Source organism: Oryx dammah, unplaced genomic scaffold, assembly GCF_014754425.2.
Source record: "Oryx dammah isolate SB20612 unplaced genomic scaffold, SCBI_Odam_1.1 HiC_scaffold_21, whole genome shotgun sequence".
Classification (NCBI taxonomy): Eukaryota; Metazoa; Chordata; class Mammalia; order Artiodactyla; family Bovidae; genus Oryx; species Oryx dammah.
In genome coordinates this window covers 37,589,405-37,611,357 of record NW_024070205.1, presented here as the reverse complement: position 1 = coordinate 37,611,357, position 21,953 = coordinate 37,589,405, and the positions used below count along the sequence as shown (strand labels likewise).

The 21,953-nt window shown below is 59.8% G+C and overlaps 1 protein-coding gene across 1 annotated transcript in view; it reads left to right on the top strand.

Annotated features, from left to right (window-relative positions):
- The window catches only part of CASZ1 (castor zinc finger 1), a 45,134-nt gene that overhangs the window by 17,715 nt on the left and 5,466 nt on the right, over window positions 1–21,953 (top strand). Inside the window, exons 2-8 of the mRNA XM_040263410.1 lie at window positions 10,638–11,126; window positions 14,074–14,908; window positions 16,285–16,353; window positions 17,951–18,041; window positions 18,797–18,961; window positions 19,896–20,068; window positions 20,333–21,180. Coding sequence (XP_040119344.1) covers window positions 10,638–11,126; window positions 14,074–14,908; window positions 16,285–16,353; window positions 17,951–18,041; window positions 18,797–18,961; window positions 19,896–20,068; window positions 20,333–21,180 — 2,670 coding nt within the window. The remainder of the gene's footprint in view (window positions 1–10,637; window positions 11,127–14,073; window positions 14,909–16,284; window positions 16,354–17,950; window positions 18,042–18,796; window positions 18,962–19,895; window positions 20,069–20,332; window positions 21,181–21,953) is intronic.

The window sequence follows — 21,953 nt, the reverse complement described above, 5'->3', positions numbered from 1 at the left end:
GAGGCTGCATTCTGGGCTTGACGTTGGTCCAGGCTGTCAATGGTGGGCACCAGGGTGGAGGGAGGCTATGGCAGAACTGGGATCCCCAGGCAGGCGGGAGGGCAGGTTGGCTCACGGAGACCCGAGGGAGATGGAGAAGGCCAAGAGAAGGGTGGAGACCGCTGTCGTGATCCTCATGGTGGCCCCACACTGGACCGTTTGCTCTGCTCTCGTGGGGAGAACGTGAGTTGGGGATGCCATACTGAAAAACACTTTGGGGAACTAACGTTCTGTGGTGAGAACAGTGACTGCAGAGAGGCTCTCCTTGGAGAGGAAGGGCAGGCAAGGGCAGCAAGACTGGCCATTAGCTCTGGGTTAAAAGAGGATAGCCTGCAAGAGCACCCGGCAACATAGCCTGTGACGGCCAGGGCCTGGGGAGTCGGTGTGTCCAGGGCCTGCCCAGTAGTACCTTGGTACCCATCGCCTGGTCAGCGTGGGATAACACACGTGCACTGTGGCCACTCACCGTTCCTGCGGTCCCTCCTTCCCCAGCTCCCAAGTCGTTGAGGAAACAGTACCGAGCTCATTGGCCTCATCCAGGTGGAGGCCCTCCTCTCTCTGAGGCTCCTCCCTGGTTCTCTGCTGTCGCCTTCCCCCATCCCTCAGGACCTCTGCCCGCACCACCCCCCCAACCCCCAGCCCAGGTGTCTAAGCATCTAGGTAGAATTTGTGGAGGGAGGACAGGAGAGGCGAAGGATGAGTGGCTGGCCTTAGGCCAGCCCCCCCAGGGCTGGCTCCCTGAGGACCTTTGCAAATTAAGGGCCCACCAGTGGGGCCCACTTTGTCCTAGCCAGCCAGGTGCTTCCTCCCTTCAGGCGGGACCCAGAGATAGTGAGCTAGCCAGTCTCCACCTCCCAGAGGGTGGAGAGGAAGGCTCCCCCTGAGTCTTTACTCATGCTTAGTAAAGGCCAGGGACTTTGGGACAGTTCTCAGCACTGCAGTGCCCCAAGCACAGGAATAGGGAGAGATCCCTGCCTGACTGGGAGAGAAGCCAGAGTGGCCAGGGTCCAGCCCCAGGAAGGAACAGCTACAGGGTCTGGTGATGCCCACAGGACCAGGGTACCCAACAACACCCCCTGCTCCTGTCAGGTCCATGCCGGCGTTGGCTGGATGGGACCAGGGCACTGGACTTCCAGCAAGGGCCCAGGGCCAAAGTGGGCCCTGGCATCCCAGAGCCTCTGCAGCCTAGCTCAGTGGACTTACTGTGCCTATCAGACTGCCTCTCCTGCTTCCCCCATGCCCAGCCTGCCACCCAGGATCCTGGTGGGGCTGGTGGCCCACGGATTCCAGAAGGGCTTCCCAGCAGCCCTCTCATCCCCTCCCTCCTGTGCAGCCTCAGTTTCTCACCCTCCAGGCCCAGAGTCCCCCAGCCCAACCCTGGCCTGGCCCTCCGTCCCCCCTGGCTTCACAGTCGCATTTTGCTGCCAGCGCAGGGCACTGAAAAACTGCTGGCACTGCCAAAAACCCTGTGTGCGCTATGACTCCCCAAACATCCCTTTATTTTTATTGTTCTGTTAATTACTGTTTAAACTTTAATAAGTCACTTCGTCAGGAGGGGGGACCTGCCGTGAGCTTTTCTGTGCAAACACGGGCCTGGGAGTGACTCGGGTGTAATATAACCCTTTATGCGATGTGGGAATGTTTAGATTGTAACAGAAACTTGTTATTTTAATGACAGTTGGGGGGTAGCGGGTGGGCTGAGCACCAGTGAGGAAGAGGGTGGGTGCAGCCCTGCTCCACTCGCGTCCCAAGAGGGCTGGGTAGCCTGACCACAGGCTACCCTAGGGGTGCTCCCATGTGGCTGCCACTGAAGGTCGTGGGGCCTTCCTGGGCTGCCCATGGTCGGGCTCACCAGGGAATAGGATGCATCCGGAGAGATGCTCAGGGGCTCCAGGGTGGGAGTGCCTCAGGAGAAAGTTGAGCTTGGGGTGCAGGCGGAGGCAGGAAGAGGCCTCCCAGATCTCTGGGCAAAGGCTGGGCCGTGCAGGGCTGGACTCTGCGCTGACCGCAACAGCCCTTCCTGCTCCCGAGGCGGGGACCCTGTCCACAGTCACCATCCAGTATGGTGGCAGGCACCCTGCTGCGCAACACTGCGCCAGACATGTCTCCCTACATCCTCTTTTTCAACAACTCGGCATCTCAGGTGAGGACACGGATGTCCAGGGCAGAGATGTAACTTGCTTCAAGTGACAAGTTTTTAAGAGGGGGACCAAGTTTCTAGGACTTCCCAGGTGGTGCTAATGGGAAAGAACCCGCCTGCCAGTGCAGGAGACATAAGAGACATGGGTTTGATCCCTGGGTGTAGAAGATCCCTTGAAGGAGGGCACGGCAACCCACGTTCTTGCCTGGAGAATCCCATGGACAGAGAAACTGTCAGGGTACAGTCCATGAGGTCGCAAAGAGTCAGACACAACTGTAGTGAGGTAGCATACACACCAAGTTTCTAATGTCAGTTTATCTTATTTGGAAGTTTCTAAAGGCCAGCTGCCCAGGTGTGGCTCAGCAGGGTGAACACCGTCCCAATCCGCCCTGGGAACCAGGGTCATCCCCCTCAGTCTTGGAACTGGGCTCACCCTTCAGGCCCTCCACCTGCCCCAGCCCTCAGGACGAGGGTCTGGAAGGTAATGGGGACATGGAAATAAGGATCGCCCTTAAGTCTTAAGCCACTTACCCTCTTCCTCACAAGGTTTGGCTCCATCTCAGGGAGTTAGGGGTTCAAGTGCAGGGTCAGGGTGGTAGAGGCCAGGACACCCCTTCTCGCTCTGGTAGCCCTGATCCTTTATACACAGAAGCATTCCTGCCCCAGACCCACTTCTGCAGGAGGTGACACCTGGAGAGGAAGCCTTTCCCCGGCACCATGAGTCTCCAGCGTGGACCCCTGCCATCTGGACAATTTCCTGCTTCATTTTCATTCAGTCCCTCTGTCTGTTCATCCACAGAGCTGAGTGTCCACTCTGGGACAGCCCTGGAATCCTGTGCTTGCCCTCAAGGGCTCATGCCTGACTGGGGTTAGCGAAGGGGTGTGGGAGGAGCGTGACCAAGGGGGCCCAGCCCCTGCCCAATCTGGGTGTTACCGGGGCTCTGTCTGGTCCTTCCTCTCCCTGTGTGGCTGTGACCCTCAGGGGCTCCCCCCCCCCACCTTCTGCCGGGCAAGGCCCAAGGTTCAGGGTTCTGGCGGCCTCTCACTGGGGGCTGGAGGTGGCAGCAGCCCCCCAGATGGCAGCGGCAGCGTGGGCCACGAATCGCTGAGGTTTTCCTTTTCCGAGCAGCGCGTTTCCCTAAATTGTCTTTGACTGCGTGCATGGGTAATGAAAGTTTATGCCCTTGTTAGAAGGACAGGCGGCCAGTTCCAGTTAGAACTGGGGCTCTCTCCCAGCCAGCCCCCTGCCCCCTCCCCCCGCAGGAGTGAGAGCGTGAGCGCAAGTGTGTGCGTGCGCACACCCCCCCATCCCCAGTAGATAAGAAGGCTGTTAGGGGAAGGGAGAGGGGACGGGGGAAAAAAGGAAAAAAAAAATTTCCATATTTGTGTAAGTTGCTTTAAAAGCATTTTATCATGTCATAAAAAAGGGAAAGTACTCTCAGAAATTGATCCTCTCCGCCAGCCCATTGGACAGAAGGACGTTGGGATGTTAATGGCCATCCTGCTCCAGGGTGGCTTATTAAAAAATTTATACATAAATGCTTAAAATTGCATAAATTATTTAAAAAAAACCAACAAAGTAAGCAGTTTGAATTCCCTCTTCTCCTCCCCTTGGCTCAGTCCCACTTCTGCGTCCCCCCTTTCCCAAGCCCTCATTGTGGTCCTCCCGGTGGTCCCGGGCCCCGTCCCCTCCTCTGGGCATCCCCCCTTTTTTCCACTTCCCACCGCACCCCCAGCACCATCCACCCTGCCCTCCTCTGGGGTTTCCCTGCCTCACCCACAAATTAACACAACAGCACACTCGCATGCACACGCACTAATAAAAACACCACTAATAATGCCCCAAATCGCAGAATTAAATATTAAGGCCAGAGGAGGCGGACGTGGAGAGGAGCAGCCGCCACCGTAGCCGAACTTGGAGCTGATGAGTGTGTGTCTCGCAGGCGTGGAATGTCACCCACACATCCTGGAGACTGGAGTGGGGAGTTTTATGATGGTTTTTCATTGATTTGTTTCCCCAGCGCAGCTGCCGACCTCTATTGAGGGACAAACATAATCAGCACTGACGCAAATTAGATGGTTATTCGTTTTGAAAATTGACAGAAAAACAATAAAAAAGATGAAATGCTCCCAAATCAATAGATATAATGAAATTCAAATAATCCGAGAGATGAGGTCTCCATGGCAACTGATAATGTGGAAAAGAAAACAATTTAATAAAGGACAGACACACTTTGAAAACAGATTGGGCCCCGGGAGGGGGGCGGGCTGGCGGGCGGAGGGCTGGAGCGCGGGCTGGCGAGTGAAGGATCACTGTCCGTCCCAAGGACACCCGCCATAATTAAGCGAGGCTTTCGGCCCCAGAAAGTGCAGATTCAGGTTTTAATACACAAAATTATTTCAGGAGCAGTGAATCGGAAAGTCGTTTGTAATGACCTTCCTGAGAGGCCCGGGCGCAGGGCATGTTGGAGGCTGGGCGGCCGGGCCGGCTGAGTTATGGCATATTTGTGTTTTTATAGTGTGGAGGGGAGGGGGTGGGGGGGAGGGGGGGAGAAGGTTAAACAGTATTTACAGCTCAGTTGTTTTCAGAGAGGAAAGAGAAATAGAGTTCATGGGGAGATGCAGCGGGCAGGCGGGCGGGTGAGCCGGGGAGGCCTCTGGGCGAGGTGGGAGAGGAGGTGGGCCTGGGCGGGTCTTCCGCCCTCCGACTGCCTGGTCTGGCCTTGGGGACCCTCAGAGAATGCCAGGAGCGGCCTCCCCACCCCTGTTCCTGGTGGGGGCCTTCTAGGTCTGGGGCCTCTTCTCTGGGGATGGGGTGGGAGCCTATGTCCAAGCTCTGTGCACATCCAGCCACATCTTTCTCAAGTAAGAAGGTGAGGCATTCCTGAGGCTGCTGCAGAAAGCTCGCCTCACCGGGCATCCTCCTGGGCTCTGCATCGAAGGTGGCCACTCGTCCGGATGGTGCTGCCCTCCTTGAGTCACGTGCTGCATCTGGGGTGTGCCCAGCCTTGGGTACAGGGGATGAGGGCCTGTCAGTGGCCTGGGGCTGACAACCTCCCTGCCCCATCCTTGGGCACCACAAAAGGGACAAGCTTGGCCCCTTGGGGTTTGGCAGAGGCAGGGGCCACAGAAGGGGAAGGCACCCAGCTGAAGCCCCTCCTGGTCCCACCGCCCTCCAGAGCCGCAGGCACTGAGAGCCTGGCCCTGGGGGCTCACCCCTCCCTCAGGTGTGTCCCCTTCGGGCTGCAGGAGCCGCGCTCGTGCATCCATGTCATGACGCATGCAGCACAGCCAGTCTCCAGGCCGCTGTGTGTGTACACATGTGACTGTAATATGATTGTACAAATACTGAGACGCCCGAGTGTGTGCGCGCGCACACAGTCTGCGTGTGCGCTGTGTGTGTGTTTTAAATCTCCCCTGGGTGGTAACTCTTTTTTTTTTTTTTTCTCCCCTTCCTGTTTGGCTGTGACCTGGTGGAGATTGATGGCCAGCCTGTGCGGTGGATGCTAACAGTTTCCCTGATTTATAGAGTTACTTACGCTAAGTGAGGCCACTTAGACGCGTCTGGATAGTAAACCTTTTAACTGGACTAAAAAATCATAATAAATAAATAAACAAAGGGGCACACGTAGGGCCCAGTGGCTGCCCCACCCCAGTTCCCCACCTGGAGCTGTTGGGGACCAGGGGGCCCGGCTGAGGGCCTCGAGGAGCAGTGGCTGCTCCTCTTTGCCAAGTGAGGTGCACGATTGAGCCCAAGAGGGAAGGAAGGACACCTCTGTTCTCCTAGGGCACAGGTCGTGCCTGGGGAGACAGGGCTGGAACTGTTAGGATGGAGTTGGGCTGCGTGGTGGAGGGAGGAGGGAGGTAGGGGGATGATGGGACCCCGAGGGAGCTTGTGGGGGAGCAGAGCCGGGACAGGTGTCTCTGGGAACCCTTCCTTGCTTCCTAGACTCGCCACTCCTGTGCCACTGAGACTTTTCACCACAGTGATCACACTTGTGACAACTTGAGCAAGCGTCTGCCTCCTAGTCTAAATTGAACCGTCCATCCTGGCAGGAACCAGGGCAGTCCACTTGCTCTTGTCCTGTCCTCGGAATTCAGCCTCCGGCACCCCAGCCCTGGGGCTGGTGGCCCATCAAGTGCAAGTCCTTATGAGTGGCAGGGAGGCTGCGAAATTGCTGCCACCCTGGTTGGGAGGCTGTGGGAGGTACACTTAGGGTCTCAGATGGTGAGACGTCTGAGTTCAGCTCTCGCACGCATGCTGGATGACTGTGATAGTTGACAGCCTCACTGGGCTCTGCTTTTTCATCTGGAAACGGACAGGACGATGTCTGTGCTGGGATGGGGATGGGTGTGTCAGTGAGGCTCTGAGTTGTTACCCAGTGCCATCCCCAGCACAGGGGAGGTGCTCAGGGTGCCAGCTACCATATTGCTATACACTGTGCGGGCCAGGGCGGCCACCAGAGTGGCCAGAGCCACCTGGCAGCAGACAGGCCGGCCCCCTGGACCACCCCCACCCAAGGGGACGGGTGCCTGGCCCCTGCCTCACCACTTCTTGATATACAGCGGGCATTAGGCCGCCCAAAGGGGACACCGCATCCTTAGGAAGAAATATGTCCTCATTTTTCTTAAACACCGTTTCCACTGAGTGAAATGTTTAGAAGGGACGCGCAGGGAGAACTTTATTTCCTACCAGGGAGCTCAGAGCCACCAGGCAGAGCCCATAAAGCACCCGGAGCCTGGTAGCTGACAGTCCGCCCGGCCCCAAAACACATTACTCACTGGTGGGGAGGGGCTGCCAGCCCCGCTAGCCCCTGGGGACTAGCCCCCACCCCAGCCCCCTCGCCCCCCCAGGCAGGAAGGGTGACTCTGAGACCCAGTCGTGGGCATCAGGCCCTGGAGTCTCTGGTCCCCTTGAGCCCAGGCTACCCAGGGCTAGGAAGGACCTGGCCCTAACCAGGCGAGGAGGTGGAACCAATCCAGCACCCCCTTAGTCCCCAGGGATCAGGGATGAGGGGCCCAGGTGCAGCTAGAGGAGCCCCCTCCCTCCCCAAGAGCTGGCAGGAGCCCTGGCCTTCCCCAGCCTGTGGAGGGAGTGATGCGGTTCCTGCCATAACGGGCCCTTCTCCTGAGGCCCTCCCTTCATTCGATTTCTGAAGCTGGCTGATTTGCATATTTATAAATATCAGTAAATTATTTATTGTAGCAATCTGCTGCACCATTTTACCCATCACAGTTAACACTTTAGGGGGCTCCGTGTTATGGGAACCGGGAGAGGGGGTGAGGAGGAGATGGGCAGGAGTGGAGAGGAGCCCTCTCGGGGTGGCCTGGGACTTCCTGGAGCCTCCGGAGCTGCCACGGGGAGATGGCGGCAGCCCTGCACCTTGCTGCACCCCAGCCTTCGTGCGCTCGGGCTCTGGAGGTCTTCACGGCTCCAGGGTCAGCCTCCTCCTCTGTCAGATGGGACGACGGCAGTACCTGCCTCACGGGGTCATGGTGAGACACCATGAACTAGCGCCCAACAGGTGCAAGGATAGGCCAGTTCCTGCCTCTCCCTTTCTCCACCTGGGGCAAGACCCCCAGCTTGGAGACAGAGCTGCCTGCAGGGGGCTGGTTGAGTTTGGAGCCCATGGAGGGGCGGCTCAGACTCTGGGAGCCGGGGAGGGACCATTTGTTGCCCACAGCCTGGCCCTCCAGCCTCTCCTGTCCCCCCACCAGCAACCTCTTCTGGCCCGTGTGGTTTCCTGGTCTAGGGATCTTGTGCCCAGAGGTGGCACCACACTGCCTGTTTGTCCCCTCCCAGAGCTCAGCTGCCTTTTCCCAGATGCTTGACTGTCAGGACCTGTGCTTGGCACAGACAGGCACCCTCTCACCTTAGTCCTGCAACCCTTTCATGGGGGGAAACCTCGCTCAGAACCCAGAACTTAGCAAGGGGCAGAGCCAGGCCCTGAACTCACGACTGTCTGTCCCAGAGGCCAGGCCACACCATGGTGCAGTGCTGCCTCCCAGGGCTCACCCTGGCCCATCCAGCGTCCCTGGGGCCAGAGGTTGCAGGCTGGGAGACGCCCTGGGCTGGCGGCCCACAGGCAGAGAGTGGGCTGCTCCTTTCCCCGGGGCCCAGCTGGGCACACTGCAGCCGCCCTGCCCCTCGCCTCCTCTATGGAGCCGGGTCTTGGGTTAGCGGTACGGGAGTCCCCGAGCCTTCCCACCCTCCAGCCCAAGCCGGCCTCCTGGGCAGTATTGTTCCCAGAGGAAGTTTCCAGTGTAAATAGAGCAGCGGGCAGGCTGGTGGCGGGAAGGAGATGAAAGGGGCAGTGACAGGGCCGGGGACGGATGGCTTCCTCCCATTGAGGCCCGGCCACGGCGTTTATATTTTAGGGAAGAAAGTCAGGGGAATGTTTACATGGACAGGAGCCTGGGGTCAGACCACAAGGAGGGTAGTCTGCAGGTCCCAGGGTCCTGAAGGAGTGGTAGAGAAGGCCCCACGGGGTGGGCCGGAAGGCGGGTGGGCAGGCAACTTGAACCTCAACTCATGCACACACACATACACACACACACACACCCCCCTCTACTCACAGCCTCAGACTCTCATGTGTGTGCACTTCTGAGGAAGGTCTGCTTTTGCCTCCTGCCCTGCACTCCAGGCCGACATGCCTTCCCCACCTCCACCCCTGGGAGCAGCGGGAGTCAGAGGGAGGACAGCATCTGGAAGGCAGGTGGGCTGGGGCAGAGCAGCAGCTGGAGGGCAGGTGTCGGGGGCGTGGGCGGAGCCACGGGGCCTGTGGGCGGGGGGTGGGCCCCCCGGCACACAGCTGCAGCACAGCTGGTGGGGGCCCGCAAGGGACTGAGCCAGGCACATGGCCGGCATCAGGAAAGGGTGGGCAGGGCTGGGTGGGCCCAAGTGCCAGGAGGCTCCAGGATGGGTGGGGGCCCAGGGACGGGGTGTCACCAGCAGCAAGTGCAGCCCTGGGAGCTTCTGCTTCCCTCTTCCTTGGGATAAATATTTATAGATTCATTTGCCGTCTGCCATACACACTTGGCTGCTTACCTCCTGGTAAAAATAGAGCAGGCTCCCCCACTCCCACCCTCTTTCTCTACCAGGGCCGGGGGCAGAGGGGCCCAGGTGCGACCTGCCCCCCATAGGCCTGCTTGAGGAATCCTGGTGTCACAGAGTCTGGTGGCTGGCCTGGAGATTGGATGGGATGGCGTGATGAGGGGCCCCATCAATGAGCCTTGAGAAAGAGCCCACAATGGTGCTGGGAGACTTGGGTGTGGGCAGTGCAGACTTGGAGATGTGGACAAACATGGGTAGGGTGGGCATCCGGCTAGGGCGAGGGTGGGGCCTGGAAGAGCCAGGGCCGCAGGACTGGGAGAACTGGGCAGCTGGCTTCAAGACAAGGGCCTGGGGCTGCCGGGCATTGTCTGTATTGGGGGGCCACCATCTGTGTGCACAAGCCAAGTTTGCCTACAGGTGAGGTCCTGCCCAAGCGTGCCTATCTCTGTCCGAGTCAGCCTCTCAGTGGGCTCCAGGCGTGTGTGTTTAGGCTCTCGATCCATTATAGTGAGGTCCCATCTGACTGGGGGCCTGGGAGCAGAATCCCTCCGCAGGCTTAGCCTTTTGAGCTCTGTGGAGACACGGCCATGCCCACCCCCGGGAGCCCTGCCATCTAGAGGCTTCGATGGGGCCCCCTGTGCACCAAGGGAGTGTGAGCCATGACTGTGTCTGCCGTGGCCACTGCCCCACCCCTGGCGCTGCCATGTGGGAGCTCGCTGAATGGATGGGTGGACAGACAGATGGACCAACATACAATAAACTGGTGTAGGTGTGTCAGCTTTGGCTGGCATTTGTGGCAGGTTCCAGCTGTATGGGGGTGGTCTTGCCATTCCGCCCCCCCAGACCCTGGGTGCCCTGCTCAGTGGCCGAGAGGGAGGTGGCCAGTGCCCAGGCAGCCTACTTACAGTTCCAGGCCGTTTGCATAGCACTGTCACGCTCAGGGATGAGGCACTAGAACGGCAGCCTCTGGGCATTCCGCTGGGGATCTGAGGAATCCCAATCTATTCCTGCTTCTCAGATCTGGAAAGTGGGCTTCATGGGGCCAGCCAGGCCCCCCAGGGCTGCAGGAGTTGGCCGAGGGAGAGTGACATCCTGAGGCACACCTGGCCTGGCTCCCAGGGCCAGACACAGGGAGGAAGTGCTTCCAGGAGCCAGAGCTGAGAAGAAGACTGTTCCTGTGCGTGAAGTCATTCGTTCACTCATTCGCTCATTTACAAGATATTTCTGAACCACGTAGTCCATGCCAGGCTCTGAGAATAGAACCCACAGTCTAGTGGGGGGACAGATGTGCCCTGGTCTCAGGGCAGTGGGGTGGTACGTGACTGGGGAGACCTCTGGCTTGGGGGATGTGGGGCTGTTGAGGTGGGTGTCAGTGCCTCTGACCCCTCTCTTCCATCCCCACAGCTGAAGGCACCCAGTGCACCGACCCGCCCACAGGAAAGCCCGCGATGGCGGCCAAGCGCAAAGGCGGCCTGAAGCTCAACGCCATCTGCGCCAAGCTGAGCCGCCAGGTGGAGGTGGAGAAGGGTGGGGAGGCTGGTGCCCATGCTGAGGGCAGCCCACTGCGGCCCCGGGACAAAGAGCGCAGTGGCCCCGAGTCTGGGGTGGCCCGGGCCCCCCGCAGCGAAGAAGATAAGAGGCGGGCGGTGATTGAGAAGTGGGTCAACGGGGAGTACAGCGAGGAGCCGGCACCCGTGCCCGTGCTGGGGCGGATCGCCCGGGAGGGCCTGGAGCTGCCACCCGAGGGTGTCTACATGGTCCAGCCCCAGGGCTGCAGCGACGAGGAGGACCACGGCGAAGAGCCCCCCAAGGACGGCAGCGTCCTGGAGGAGAAGGACTCGGACGGGGCAGCCTCCAAGGATGACGGTGGCCCCAGTACCAAGCAGGCTTCAGGTGGGTGTCTAAGCCCTGGACGGGACAGAACCCCATGAGGAGGAGGAGTGGTGTGTCTACAGAGCACGCCCTCTTCCCTCACTCTTGCTCTAAGTAGTGACCCCTTTTTCAGGCCCAGGGAGGACTCCTGAGGGGGTGGGGGCTGGGGCCGAGGTCACAGCTGGCGTTGGGGAGAGGAATCGGGCAGGGGTTGGGGTGGGCGGTGGTGTGGCAGGGGTGAGAAGGGAAGGGCCTGAGAAAGCATCTTTCCAGACATGTGAGCAGGGTTGCGATGAGCTGCTGAACACACAGTGGGTCTTCAGGAAGACAAATGAATGGGTGGACAGGCAGATGGATGGATGGATGGATAGTGTGTGGGTAGATGGCTCGCCACAAGTACCTGCTTGGGAAGGAGCCTGTTAGGGGGCGTACTACCTGGATATGTGGAGAGGGACAGCCAGCCAGCAGATCCCATTGTGCCCACCTGCCCCGGACACGGTCCCCTGGCTGACCTCTCTCCCATGAGATGGCTAAGGCCTGGCTCTTCTGGGGTCCACGTGTCCTTAGATGCAGAGCAGCCCTGAGCTCCTTCTGCTCTGAGGAGGAAGGACCTCAGTTCTGGGTGGGAGGGGGCACAGCCAGGGCTGGAACTTGGGTCCGGGGCTTTCCTCAGCTCCCCAGCCTCCTTGCAGCGGGCGCCTAGCATCCCGAGCCTCCTCTCCCCCTGCAGCAAGGGGCGCATCTCCTCCCTGCGCGGGGAGCCCTGCGCAGCCACATAATTATGCATATAAGATATAAACAGAGCTGTTTAATTATCCTTCGCCACATCAGTGACAGAGTAATTAACAAACATTGCAAGATCAATGAGGAAAAGTGTGACCTTCAGTTTCCTCTGATAGGAAAAGCCCTTGCCGTTCCCAGACACAAGGTGACTGTGCTGGGCCTGAGGAGTGGGGAGGGACAGGGACGGGGCCACTGTCCCTTCAGCGCCGCAGTTCCTCCTGGGGGACTGGCGAGCTTGCACAGGAGGAAGCAGGGGTGGAAACTGCCCGTGGCCTCATGGCTCCAGGCCTCGCCCCCTCGGGTTTGGGATAGCAGCAGGATGGCAGCATGACTCCAGGCAGCCTCCTCAGCCTGGGCCCTGGAGCTGGGCAGCCAGAGCCCAAGCTGCCCACCGTGGCCTTGGGAATGCAGGCCTCTCGGCTGCCCCCAGGACCCCTGCCTGACCCCCTCCCTGCTCTAAGCTGTCTGCCCTTCAAAGCCTTCTGATTCTCTGCCATATATAGCGAGGGCTCAGCTGCCTCCAGCTATTTTTAGCCCCTTTCCCTGGTCCCTGAGCCACTGAATCTAGCATCCAGAGCCCACCCCTCCCAGGCTGGGTCCCCCACCCCAAGTGGCTTGAGGTCAGGACAGCAGCCCAGCAGCCAGCCAGCCCAGGGGGAAAGCCATCTGTCGGTTCCTAGAGTCACTCTCCCCACCTTGGGGGCCGGTGTGCTGTCCATGACTATTCTGTCCTCACCCAGAGGGCCCCAGACCCCACAGGACTGCCCTCCTCCCCTCCTCCCAGGAGCACAGAGGCTCTGTCTACATGCTGCTAGGTTTTCTCTTTTGCTGGAACCCAGCTCGGCTCTCAGACCACCTCCGGGTGGGGTTGGAGATGGGAGAAGAACCTGCTGCTGGGTGCTGGCCACACCTTTCCCTGGCCGTGCTGTTAGGACCCCCCAGCCTAGGGTCCTGCTGCTCTGTGTGCCCGGGTGTGCAGGCTCAGACAGGAGTAGAGAGAACACACATGTCCTCTGGAGCCCAACGAGTCTCACCTACCTGAGTGTCCCCACCCCTGACTCAGGGTGGGGTATAGCAGATGGTCGGTGTTAGTGAGTGCACAGGAAGACACGTACTGGGGGTGGGGGCATCCCACAGGCTTGCAATGGTGGCACATTGTGTGTGGAAAGGGGTTCATCTCCAGGGAACAGCCCCAGGCCAAATGGGACCGTCTTGGGAAGCTGGATGTGGAGTTTGAGGTGGTCTGGGTACACATGTATGTGTGTCTCGGACGATCACTAGGACATGAGCTTGTAAGAGTGTGTGTGCATGCACGGCTCCACGGGGAGGTGGCTGCGGGGGACTCCCCATGTGCCCTGCCGTGGACACTGGAGTGAAAGGTGTGGACCGTCAGCCGCTATGTCTCTAGCCCTGACTCTCCTCGGGGTGGCCCACCCTTGTGCGTGAACACGAGTGACCAGAGGGTGGCAGGGAGGTTTGTAGGCCTCCCCGTGTCATAAGTCTTGGCTGGGGTGGGGCCTTGAGGGAGTCTGAGCCTCACATCAGCAGGCTCTCTGCCCCCTTGACCCTGTTGTCTGGGGCTGTTAGCAACCCGGGGGAGCTGGGAGGGGCCAAAAGGCAGGCTCTGAGGAGGCTTCGGGCAAGCCCCTCGTCCTCCTCCTGGGGATCAGGGGTCTGTGTGTCCATTTCTGGGGGGAAGGAGGGTCTGCCAGGCCAGCTCTGCCAGGCCCACCCCTGATCAGTCCCCAGGGGTCCTCCTGACTGCCCAGCCACTGGCTCACAGCCCTACCTGTCCCCAGCCCCCATTCCCACCCCCACCCTGGAGGCAGGTTGAGATCTGGCCTTACTTCCAGTAAAATGACTTCTCTTTCATATTAGGCCAAGGCGAGAGAGCGGAGACATTTATGAAACTTTGTTTAATGTACTGAAAAGCCATCGGCCAGAACATTTAGGAAATTGATTTTCCTGGCATTGATGAACTCGTTTTATTTTACCCCAGTATTAATTACTTTTTTTTTAAACAAATTAATTTAAGAGTCGTAAAACCTAACAAGTGAGCCAAATGTCCATAGATCATGTCCTGCCCCACCCCTCCCCAGGCCAGCCCCCTCCCTCTCTGGGGGTGGCCTGTCCCTTGGCTACCCTGCTCCCTCCCAGAGGTGACAGCCCCTCTCCTCTCCCATAGGAGAGGCCTCTTCGCTGCGGGACTACGCGGCCTCTACCATGACCGAGTTCCTTGGCATGTTTGGCTACGACGACCAGAACACGAGGGATGAGCTGGCCAGGAAGATCAGCTTCGAGAAACTGCACGCGGGCTCGACCCCTGAGGCGGCCACCTCCTCCGCGCTGCCCACCTCCGAGGACGCCCTCAGCAAGCGGGCGCGGTTCTCCAAGTATGAGGAGTACATCCGCAAGCTCAAGGCCGGCGAGCAGCTGTCCTGGCCGGCCCACGGCACCACGGCAGAGGGGCGGGCAGGCAAGGAGGTGCTGGGCCCCCTGCCCGGCCTGCGGCTTTCCAGTAGCACCACGCACCTGGAAACCAAGGCCACCATCCTGCCCCTGCCCTCGCACAGCAGCGTCCCCATGCAGGGCCTGGTGGCCCGTGCCTCCAAGTATGACTTCTTCATCCAGAAACTGAAGACGGGCGAGAACCTGCGGCCCCAGAACGGGAGCGCCTACAAGAAGCCGTCCAAGTACGACCTGGAGAACGTCAAGTACCTGCACCTCTTCAAACCCGGGGAGGGCAGCCCTGACATGGGTGGGGCCATCGCCTTCAAGACAGGCAAGGTGGGGCGTCCCTCCAAGTATGACGTCCGGGCCATCCAGAAGCCTGGCCCCGCCAAGGTTCCACCCACCCCCAGCCTGGCTCCTGCACCCCTCGCCAGCATGCCCACCGCTCCCAGCGCCCCTGGGCCAGGACCTGAGCCATCTGCCTCCCTGCCTTTCAACACTCCCGAGTACCTGAAGTCAACCTTCTCCAAAACAGACTCCATCACCACGGGGACCGTCTCCACTGTCAAGTAAGGCGCACACCACCCTCACTGCCAGCCCTGAGTCCAGCACTGGGGTGACCCAGAGACCCACTTTCTGCCTCTGAAGCTCACACTTGTGGACACATGCACCCACACATTATGCACATCCACGTGCACCCAGAGTCTCACACATGTACTTACACACATACACTCGCACAGCCTACATAATCACTCACACCCAGTTCATGGACCCACGTACTACACATCTTGCTGTGTGCACACACCCTCACACACCACATACAGGCAAACCTTGTTTGCACTTCGAAGAAGTTGCGTGTTTTTGTGCAGTGAAGGTTTGTGTCAACCTTGCGTTGTCAGCTGATGGTTAGCGTTTTTTAGCAGTAAAGCATTTTTTAATTAAGACATATGCATGGTTTTTTCAGACATGATACTATTGCACACTTAATGGACTACGGTATGGCATAAGCATACCTTTTCTGTACTCTGGGAAACCAAAACAATTCACGTGACTCGCTTCATTGTGACCGTCACTTGATCATGGTGGTCTGGCAGCAAGCCTGCATTATCTCCAAGGCCTGCCTGTGCGTCTGTGCGCTTGCTCACCTGCTGACACACCTGCACAGAGTACTGTAACCCCATCTGCTCACAGCAGGCTTTCTCTGCCTGCCACCACGAGGGGCAGCTGCAAGCTTATGGTTGACCGGGAAAACCCTATGCTGGGTTGGGGGTTCTGGGCTCCAAGCTGGTGGCCTTGGCTCCTGGATTCAGAGCCTGGGCTGTGTGAATGGCAGCAGAAAGCAGGAGGCTGGGGTGGACGGACCCAGCGCAAAGCCCTCTGCAGTGGTAAAATGACTGATGGATCCACGGGTGGGGGGCTGAGAATACCTTTCCCCACAGCCATCCCTCTTGGGGGAGGGTCCAGAAACCTGAGAGCAGATCTAGAGGGCTGCCCTTGGCATGGGGGGTGTCAGGGGCTTTTCCGACCCCTCAGCCACACTTGCTTGGTGCTGCTCTTGCCCTTTCCCCTGGGGTCTTCCCCAGTGGTCCCTGGTACCCCTCTTCAGCCAGCAGTGTCCTGACCCCCCTGTGTGCAAGAGGGGCCGGGCCCCAGCTTCCCAAGCTTCCTGAGGGTTGGACTCTAGGTCAGACCCATGTTCAGGGTGGAGCCCTCCAGCCCTGCCAGCTTGAGATAGCCTAGCCCTTGTTGAAGGTGGGCCAACTGAACCCAACTGTGCTAGTTTTCTGCCAAAGGACTTTTCCCATCCCACCTCAAGTGCCCAGGATGCTACAGAGCAAGAGAGACAAGGGTCAGGACCCCAGGGCAGGGAGCTGCCCCCAGGCACGCCTGGGGCAGGAGGCTGCCTCATCCACTCATCAGCTGTGCCCTGTGTGTCTCTCACTAGGAACGGATTGCCCACAGATAAACCAGCTGTCACTGAAGATGTAAACATTTACCAGAAATATATTGCCAGGTAGGCCCCTGGGGAGGAGACTGCCCTGGAGAGGTGGGCGGGGCAGGAATGCTGGGGACCGTGGGACCGCACGCCCATCTGACCGCTAATATCAGCTGCCTGCTGCCTCCCCACCCCCACACACTCCTGCTTCCAGACTCCCTCCAGGGACTTCCCACTGCCCCATCTCAGAGCCCCCGCCCCCTTCATGGGGTCCGGACCACAGGCCCTTAAGCAGCTTGTACCCCAGGCAGGACTCAGGTACCTGAAAGGGCCCGCTAGCACAGGTGAACACAGGGCCCACCTCCACAGCTAATCCAGAGCCTTGGGGGCGGGGAGTACAGGGAGGGCAATGCAAGCCACTGTGGAACAGTAAGGGGATGAAAAGGGGTTTGGGCAGGTGGCCTCAGTGTGCAATGCCCACCCCCACTACCCTGGGCTAGACCTTGACCCTCACCACCTGACTCCAGGCCTGCCTCTTTACCTCCTTAAGGCAGCGGGCTTGGCAGGTGAAAAAACTTCACCTCATCAGATTCCCCAGCTCAGCCCCCCGGCGGGCAGTACCTGGCAGGGCAGCGCCTGGCTGGGCCAGGCCCTGGCAGCTGTCTTTCTGCTAATCTCCGTCCCTCTCTGTGTCTCCCTCCTGTCCCTCCTTGTCTTTTCAGCTTTGCTGTGCTCTCTTTATTATTATTATTATCATTATTATTAGTGCCTCAGCAGATGGCTCTTTTGGCAGCTTCAGCTTAAATCTTTATTCGCAAGTGGTTCTCCCCGTTACACAGGGCTTCCCCTCAATCGCTCCATGGTGGGGCAGGCAGGCTGAGCCCACCACCTTGCCCACAGTTGTCACGGTGTGTTCTCCCCGGGTGGTCACCGTTCAGGCTGCGAGATCCCCCACTCTGGCAGTGTTGGACACCGGAGAAGGCCCAGGGCTCTCTGGACCGCAGGCGGTGGTGGCCAGGCAGCTAGTAGGGGCTCCGAGCTGGGGAGTTGGCCGGAGAACATGCTCCCTACCATGGGAAGCCAAACAGATGCTGGGCTTTAAAAATTCATCACTCTGGACTGTTTCAAGTGTCGGGAAAACCCAGGACAGAGAGAGCCCTTTAACGCTTCTCAGTCACAGAGCCGTGGGCTGGCCCAACTGGGGTCCCCAGCACCTGACCCGGTGCTGGTGGGGAGTGGGAGGGCAGCACCTGCAGAAACAGTGGCTGGGCCGCCTTGGGGCTCATGCCTTCCCCACCTCATCCCATCCCATCCTAGGCTTCTTCCCCTGACCCTGCTCTGGCCTCTGCCTTGGCCCCGCTTCCTCCCCACAGCGTTGGCACCAGGCCTCTGTGCCCCCTCCCCGGTTCTGGCATTCCCTCTTGGGACAGATAACGGTCAGTCTGCAGCTCAGTGGGTCTGGGATTCCCAGCGGCCCCATCACTCTCCTTGGCCTTCTCAGTCTCTGCCTCACGGACACAGGGGCTACCTCTCCCCCTCCAGATCTCCCCCCAGGGCCCCCACACCCCAGCAGCAGTCCTTTGGAGCACAGACACAGACTCTTCTCAGCCACAGAGGCTGAGGACCCTGGAGCTGGCATCCAGAGAGGCCTGAGCCCACCCCCTCTTCCCTGCAGGTTCTCAGGCAGTCAGCACTGTGGCCACATCCACTGCGCCTACCAGTACCGCGAGCACTACCACTGCCTCGACCCCGAGTGCAACTACCAGGTATGTCCCGTGGGCACTGGCCCTGCTCCTGCAGGCTGGCACAGCAGCGGAGGAGCCTCCTGGAAGCAGGACAGGGTTGCTGGGTTCTGCTTGGGCCACCCGAACTTGACTTGGGCAGGAAGAGAAGCCGGAAAAACTCCCAGCCTGTCCACATCCCCAGATTGCTGCCCACAAGCGTCTGATAGGGTCTGGAGCCCTCTGCCTCCCCAGGAATAATTATTCTTGCTCCAATGCACTGAGTCCACCACGCACCAAGGACTGCTCAGACAGCCTGCGTACCTTGTCTAGTCAGTTCTTTCCAGCATCCTCATGAGGCTGGTACTGCTGCCCCGTCTTACAGATGATTATGCTGAGGTTCAGGTAGACTGTCCCTTATGTTCAAAGCTCATCCTCTGGTGAGTACAGAGCAAACAAATGAGAGGGGAATGCAGGTGGTCTGTCTTACCAGGGAGCCCAGCCTGGCAGGGCCCATCGGTGACACTAGATGAAATGAGTTGTCACCTGTCAGAGGCCTTAGCTGAAAGGCCTGGTCCGATTCGTCTTCTCTGCTTCTGGGCCTGATGATGGAGAGACGTGGAAAAGGTCAGGGAAGGGTCTGTGGTTCTGGAACCTTCTAAATTATTCCCTCCCAAGTCCAGGGTGCTGGCCTTGAGACAATCTGGGCTGCCTTGACCCAAACAGAGTTCTTTGTAAGGAGGACTGGAGGGCCCTGGGGCCAGGCACGGCCTCCCACCCACGAGGCCCTCTCCCTGCAGAGGTTCACGAGCAAGCAGGATGTGATCCGGCACTACAACATGCACAAGAAGCGGGACAACTCCCTGCAGCACGGCTTCATGCGCTTCAGCCCGCTGGACGACTGCAGCGTCTACTACCACGGCTGCCACCTCAACGGGAAGAGCACCCACTACCACTGCATGCAGGTGCCCCGCCCCCGCCCTCAACCCCACCCTCCCCCGGAGGCTGGCCGGCCCAGGGAGGGGCGCCCCCCTTTCTCCATTCGGTCAGAGGAGAGGGTCTCGGGGGCTCAGGCTCGGGCAGTGCCCGGTGGGCCGGGGTGGGGCCTTCCCCATGGCCATACTTGGTGTGGGTGCAATTCAGCTAGCTGTTTATACAGACCGACATTTTTCAGGCTTTAACACCAAGAGCAGCATTGCAAATGGTTCCTGAGGAGGTTTTTGTTTAATTCTTTGTTTTAATGCCACGCAGAGTCTGGGCTTTTTCAAGGTGTCAGGTCCAGGGGGAGCGACTTTGGGTTGCAAATAGCAGCCGCCGCGCCTCCCCCGATATTTGTCAGGGGGTTGTTATGGCCTCTGTGAAACAACCTGGGCCAGGAGGAGAGGGGGGCTTGCTCTCTGGGCTCTGAGATGGTGCAGACACTGGCACGGCCCAGCCCTCAAGAGTGTTCGGATTCCACTGGTTTTTACTCAATATGGCAACGCTGCCTGCCTTGGCCCAGCTCGGGTGGGGTAGGGAGGGCCCAGTGCCAGGAACTGTCTGCCAAGCAAGTCCCTGGGCTAAAGGTGACCGCCAGGCCCCTGGGTCCAGCCCTGCTCACTCAGGGGACTTCAGAGGTAGAGCCACAGATTGGGGACCCAAAAGCTACCTCCTGTAGCACAGGACTCCCACGCCTGTGTGGGAGGTGTCCCAGGCTCTCTGAAGACAGCCTGTGCCCAGCAAAGACCAGGCCCTGGGGGACCTGAGGGGTCATCCTTCATTAACTGCAGTCCCACCAGTTGGATGTTGATGGGTGCTGAAGCTCCCCCACTGGGGTCCACTGTACCTGGAGGAACAGCCTCTCGGAGCTCACCGGGGTGCCTGGTCTCGGCTCCCCTGACTGCCATTCTGGCCCTGCAGGTGGGCTGTAACAAGGTGTACACAAGTACGTCGGATGTGATGACCCACGAGAACTTCCATAAGAAGAACACCCAGCTCATCAACGACGGCTTCCAGCGCTTCCGTGCCACCGAGGACTGCGGCACGGCCGACTGCCAGTTCTACGGGCAGAAGACCACGCACTTCCACTGCAGGTGGGTGGAGGCGGCTGGGGAGGCTCCTGGCCTGGGGAGGGCTGGAAGGCAGGGCCCCACGTCCCTGGGTGGCTCAGAGCCCTGCCTCCTCAGGGCAGTAGGAGCAGGAGCCAAGGGGTGCTCAGAGGCCGCGCCTGAGCGTCCAGCCTGGTCTTCCACCCCAAGGCCCATCCCTCCAGGGGCCACCGTGGGAGCAGGGCAGGGAGTCCTCCTGACCTCGCGAGGCCCCATGACAGCCTCCCTGTGTGCCCCCCCATCCCCCAGGCGCCCCGGCTGCACGTTCACCTTCAAGAACAAGTGTGACATCGAGAAGCACAAAAGCTACCACATCAAGGACGACGCCTACGCCAAGGACGGCTTCAAGAAGTTCTACAAGTATGAGGAGTGCAAGTATGAGGGCTGCGTGTACAGCAAGGCCACCAACCACTTCCACTGCATCCGTGCCGGCTGCGGCTTCACCTTCACCTCCACCAGCCAGATGACCTCGCACAAGCGCAAGCACGAGCGCAGGCACATACGCGCCTCAGGCTCCGGCGTGCTGGGGCTGCCACCCTCGCTGCTGGGCGCCAAGGACACGGAGCACGAGGAGTCCAGCAACGACGACCTGGTCGACTTCTCGGCCCTGAGCAGCAAGAACTCCAGCCTGAGCGCCTCTCCCACCAGCCAGCAGTCCTCCGCCTCCCTGGCCGCGGCCACTGCCGCCTCTGAGGCCGTGCCCAGCGCCACCAAGCCTCCCAACAGCAAGATCTCAGGGCTGCTGGCCCAGGGCCTGCCCAGCTCCATCCCCCTGGCACTGGCCCTCTCCAACTCTGGCCTGGCCAGCGCCGCACCCTACTTCCCCATCCTTCCTGGCCGGGGCAGCGCCTCCCTGCCGGTGGGTGCCCCTGGCCTCATGGGTGCCATGTCGTCCGGGACAGCAGGCTCAGCAACCCCTGACACGCCCGCCCTGGCAGCCTCGGGAGCCGGTGACTCGGCAGCGGTGGGGGCTGCCTCGGTCCCCGTGGCCCCTGCCTCCATCATGGAGAGGATCTCAGCCAGCAAAGGCCTCATCTCGCCCATGATGGCCAGGCTGGCCGCGGCCGCCCTCAAGCCCTCTGCCCCCTTTGACCCAGGTGAGCAGGCTGGGCCCTGCCTGGGAAGCCAGCTCCTCTCCAACCCCAGGAGCTCGCTGGCCCCTGTGCAGAGCAGAGTGGGGGTGTTTGGCAAAGGGGCCTTTCTATCCCTGGCCCCAAGGCCCCCGTGCCCCTCTTTCCTGATCTCTGCCTCCATCCTCTTTATTTCCTGTTTGGGGCCCCTTTCTCTGACCTGCCCATCCCAGGCAACTCCTGTTTCTGTCTTTTCATCTGTGAAGTAGGGGTAGTAATCCCGGCCTGACAGAGTACCTGTGCATCCCCGGGGCCTCTGCAAGCTCCCCCTGCCCTGCCGTGTCACAAGTCCAGCCCCAGTGGGGGCCGTCCCTGAGCTCCAGGCTTCCCTGGGACCTCCTCCAGGTGACGGGAGGGGACACGACTTCAGCCCAGGGCCTGGGTGGCCTCCCTGCAGGGATGCTCAGGGGACTCAGGCCTGGACAGCCCCTTGAGACCAAGGATGCCTTGCCCAGGCTCTCGCTCTCAGTCGCACATTCTGTGATAGTGGAGGTGTTCCATTCTGCACTGTCCAATAGGTAGCCCCTCGTCACACGGCTGTTGAGTGCTTGAAATTGGCTAGTGGGACCGAGACCTGGATCGGGGTTTCTTTCAGTTGAGCCACATCCGGTCAGTGGCTGCTGTGTTGGAGTTGCCGGGATCATGTCTGTCTTTCCTCTGGCTCATCATGGAGAGTGACTCCCTTTTCTCTCAAGTTTTCTGCTCCTTAAAAAAATGTTCTACTTTTTTTCCTCTGAATT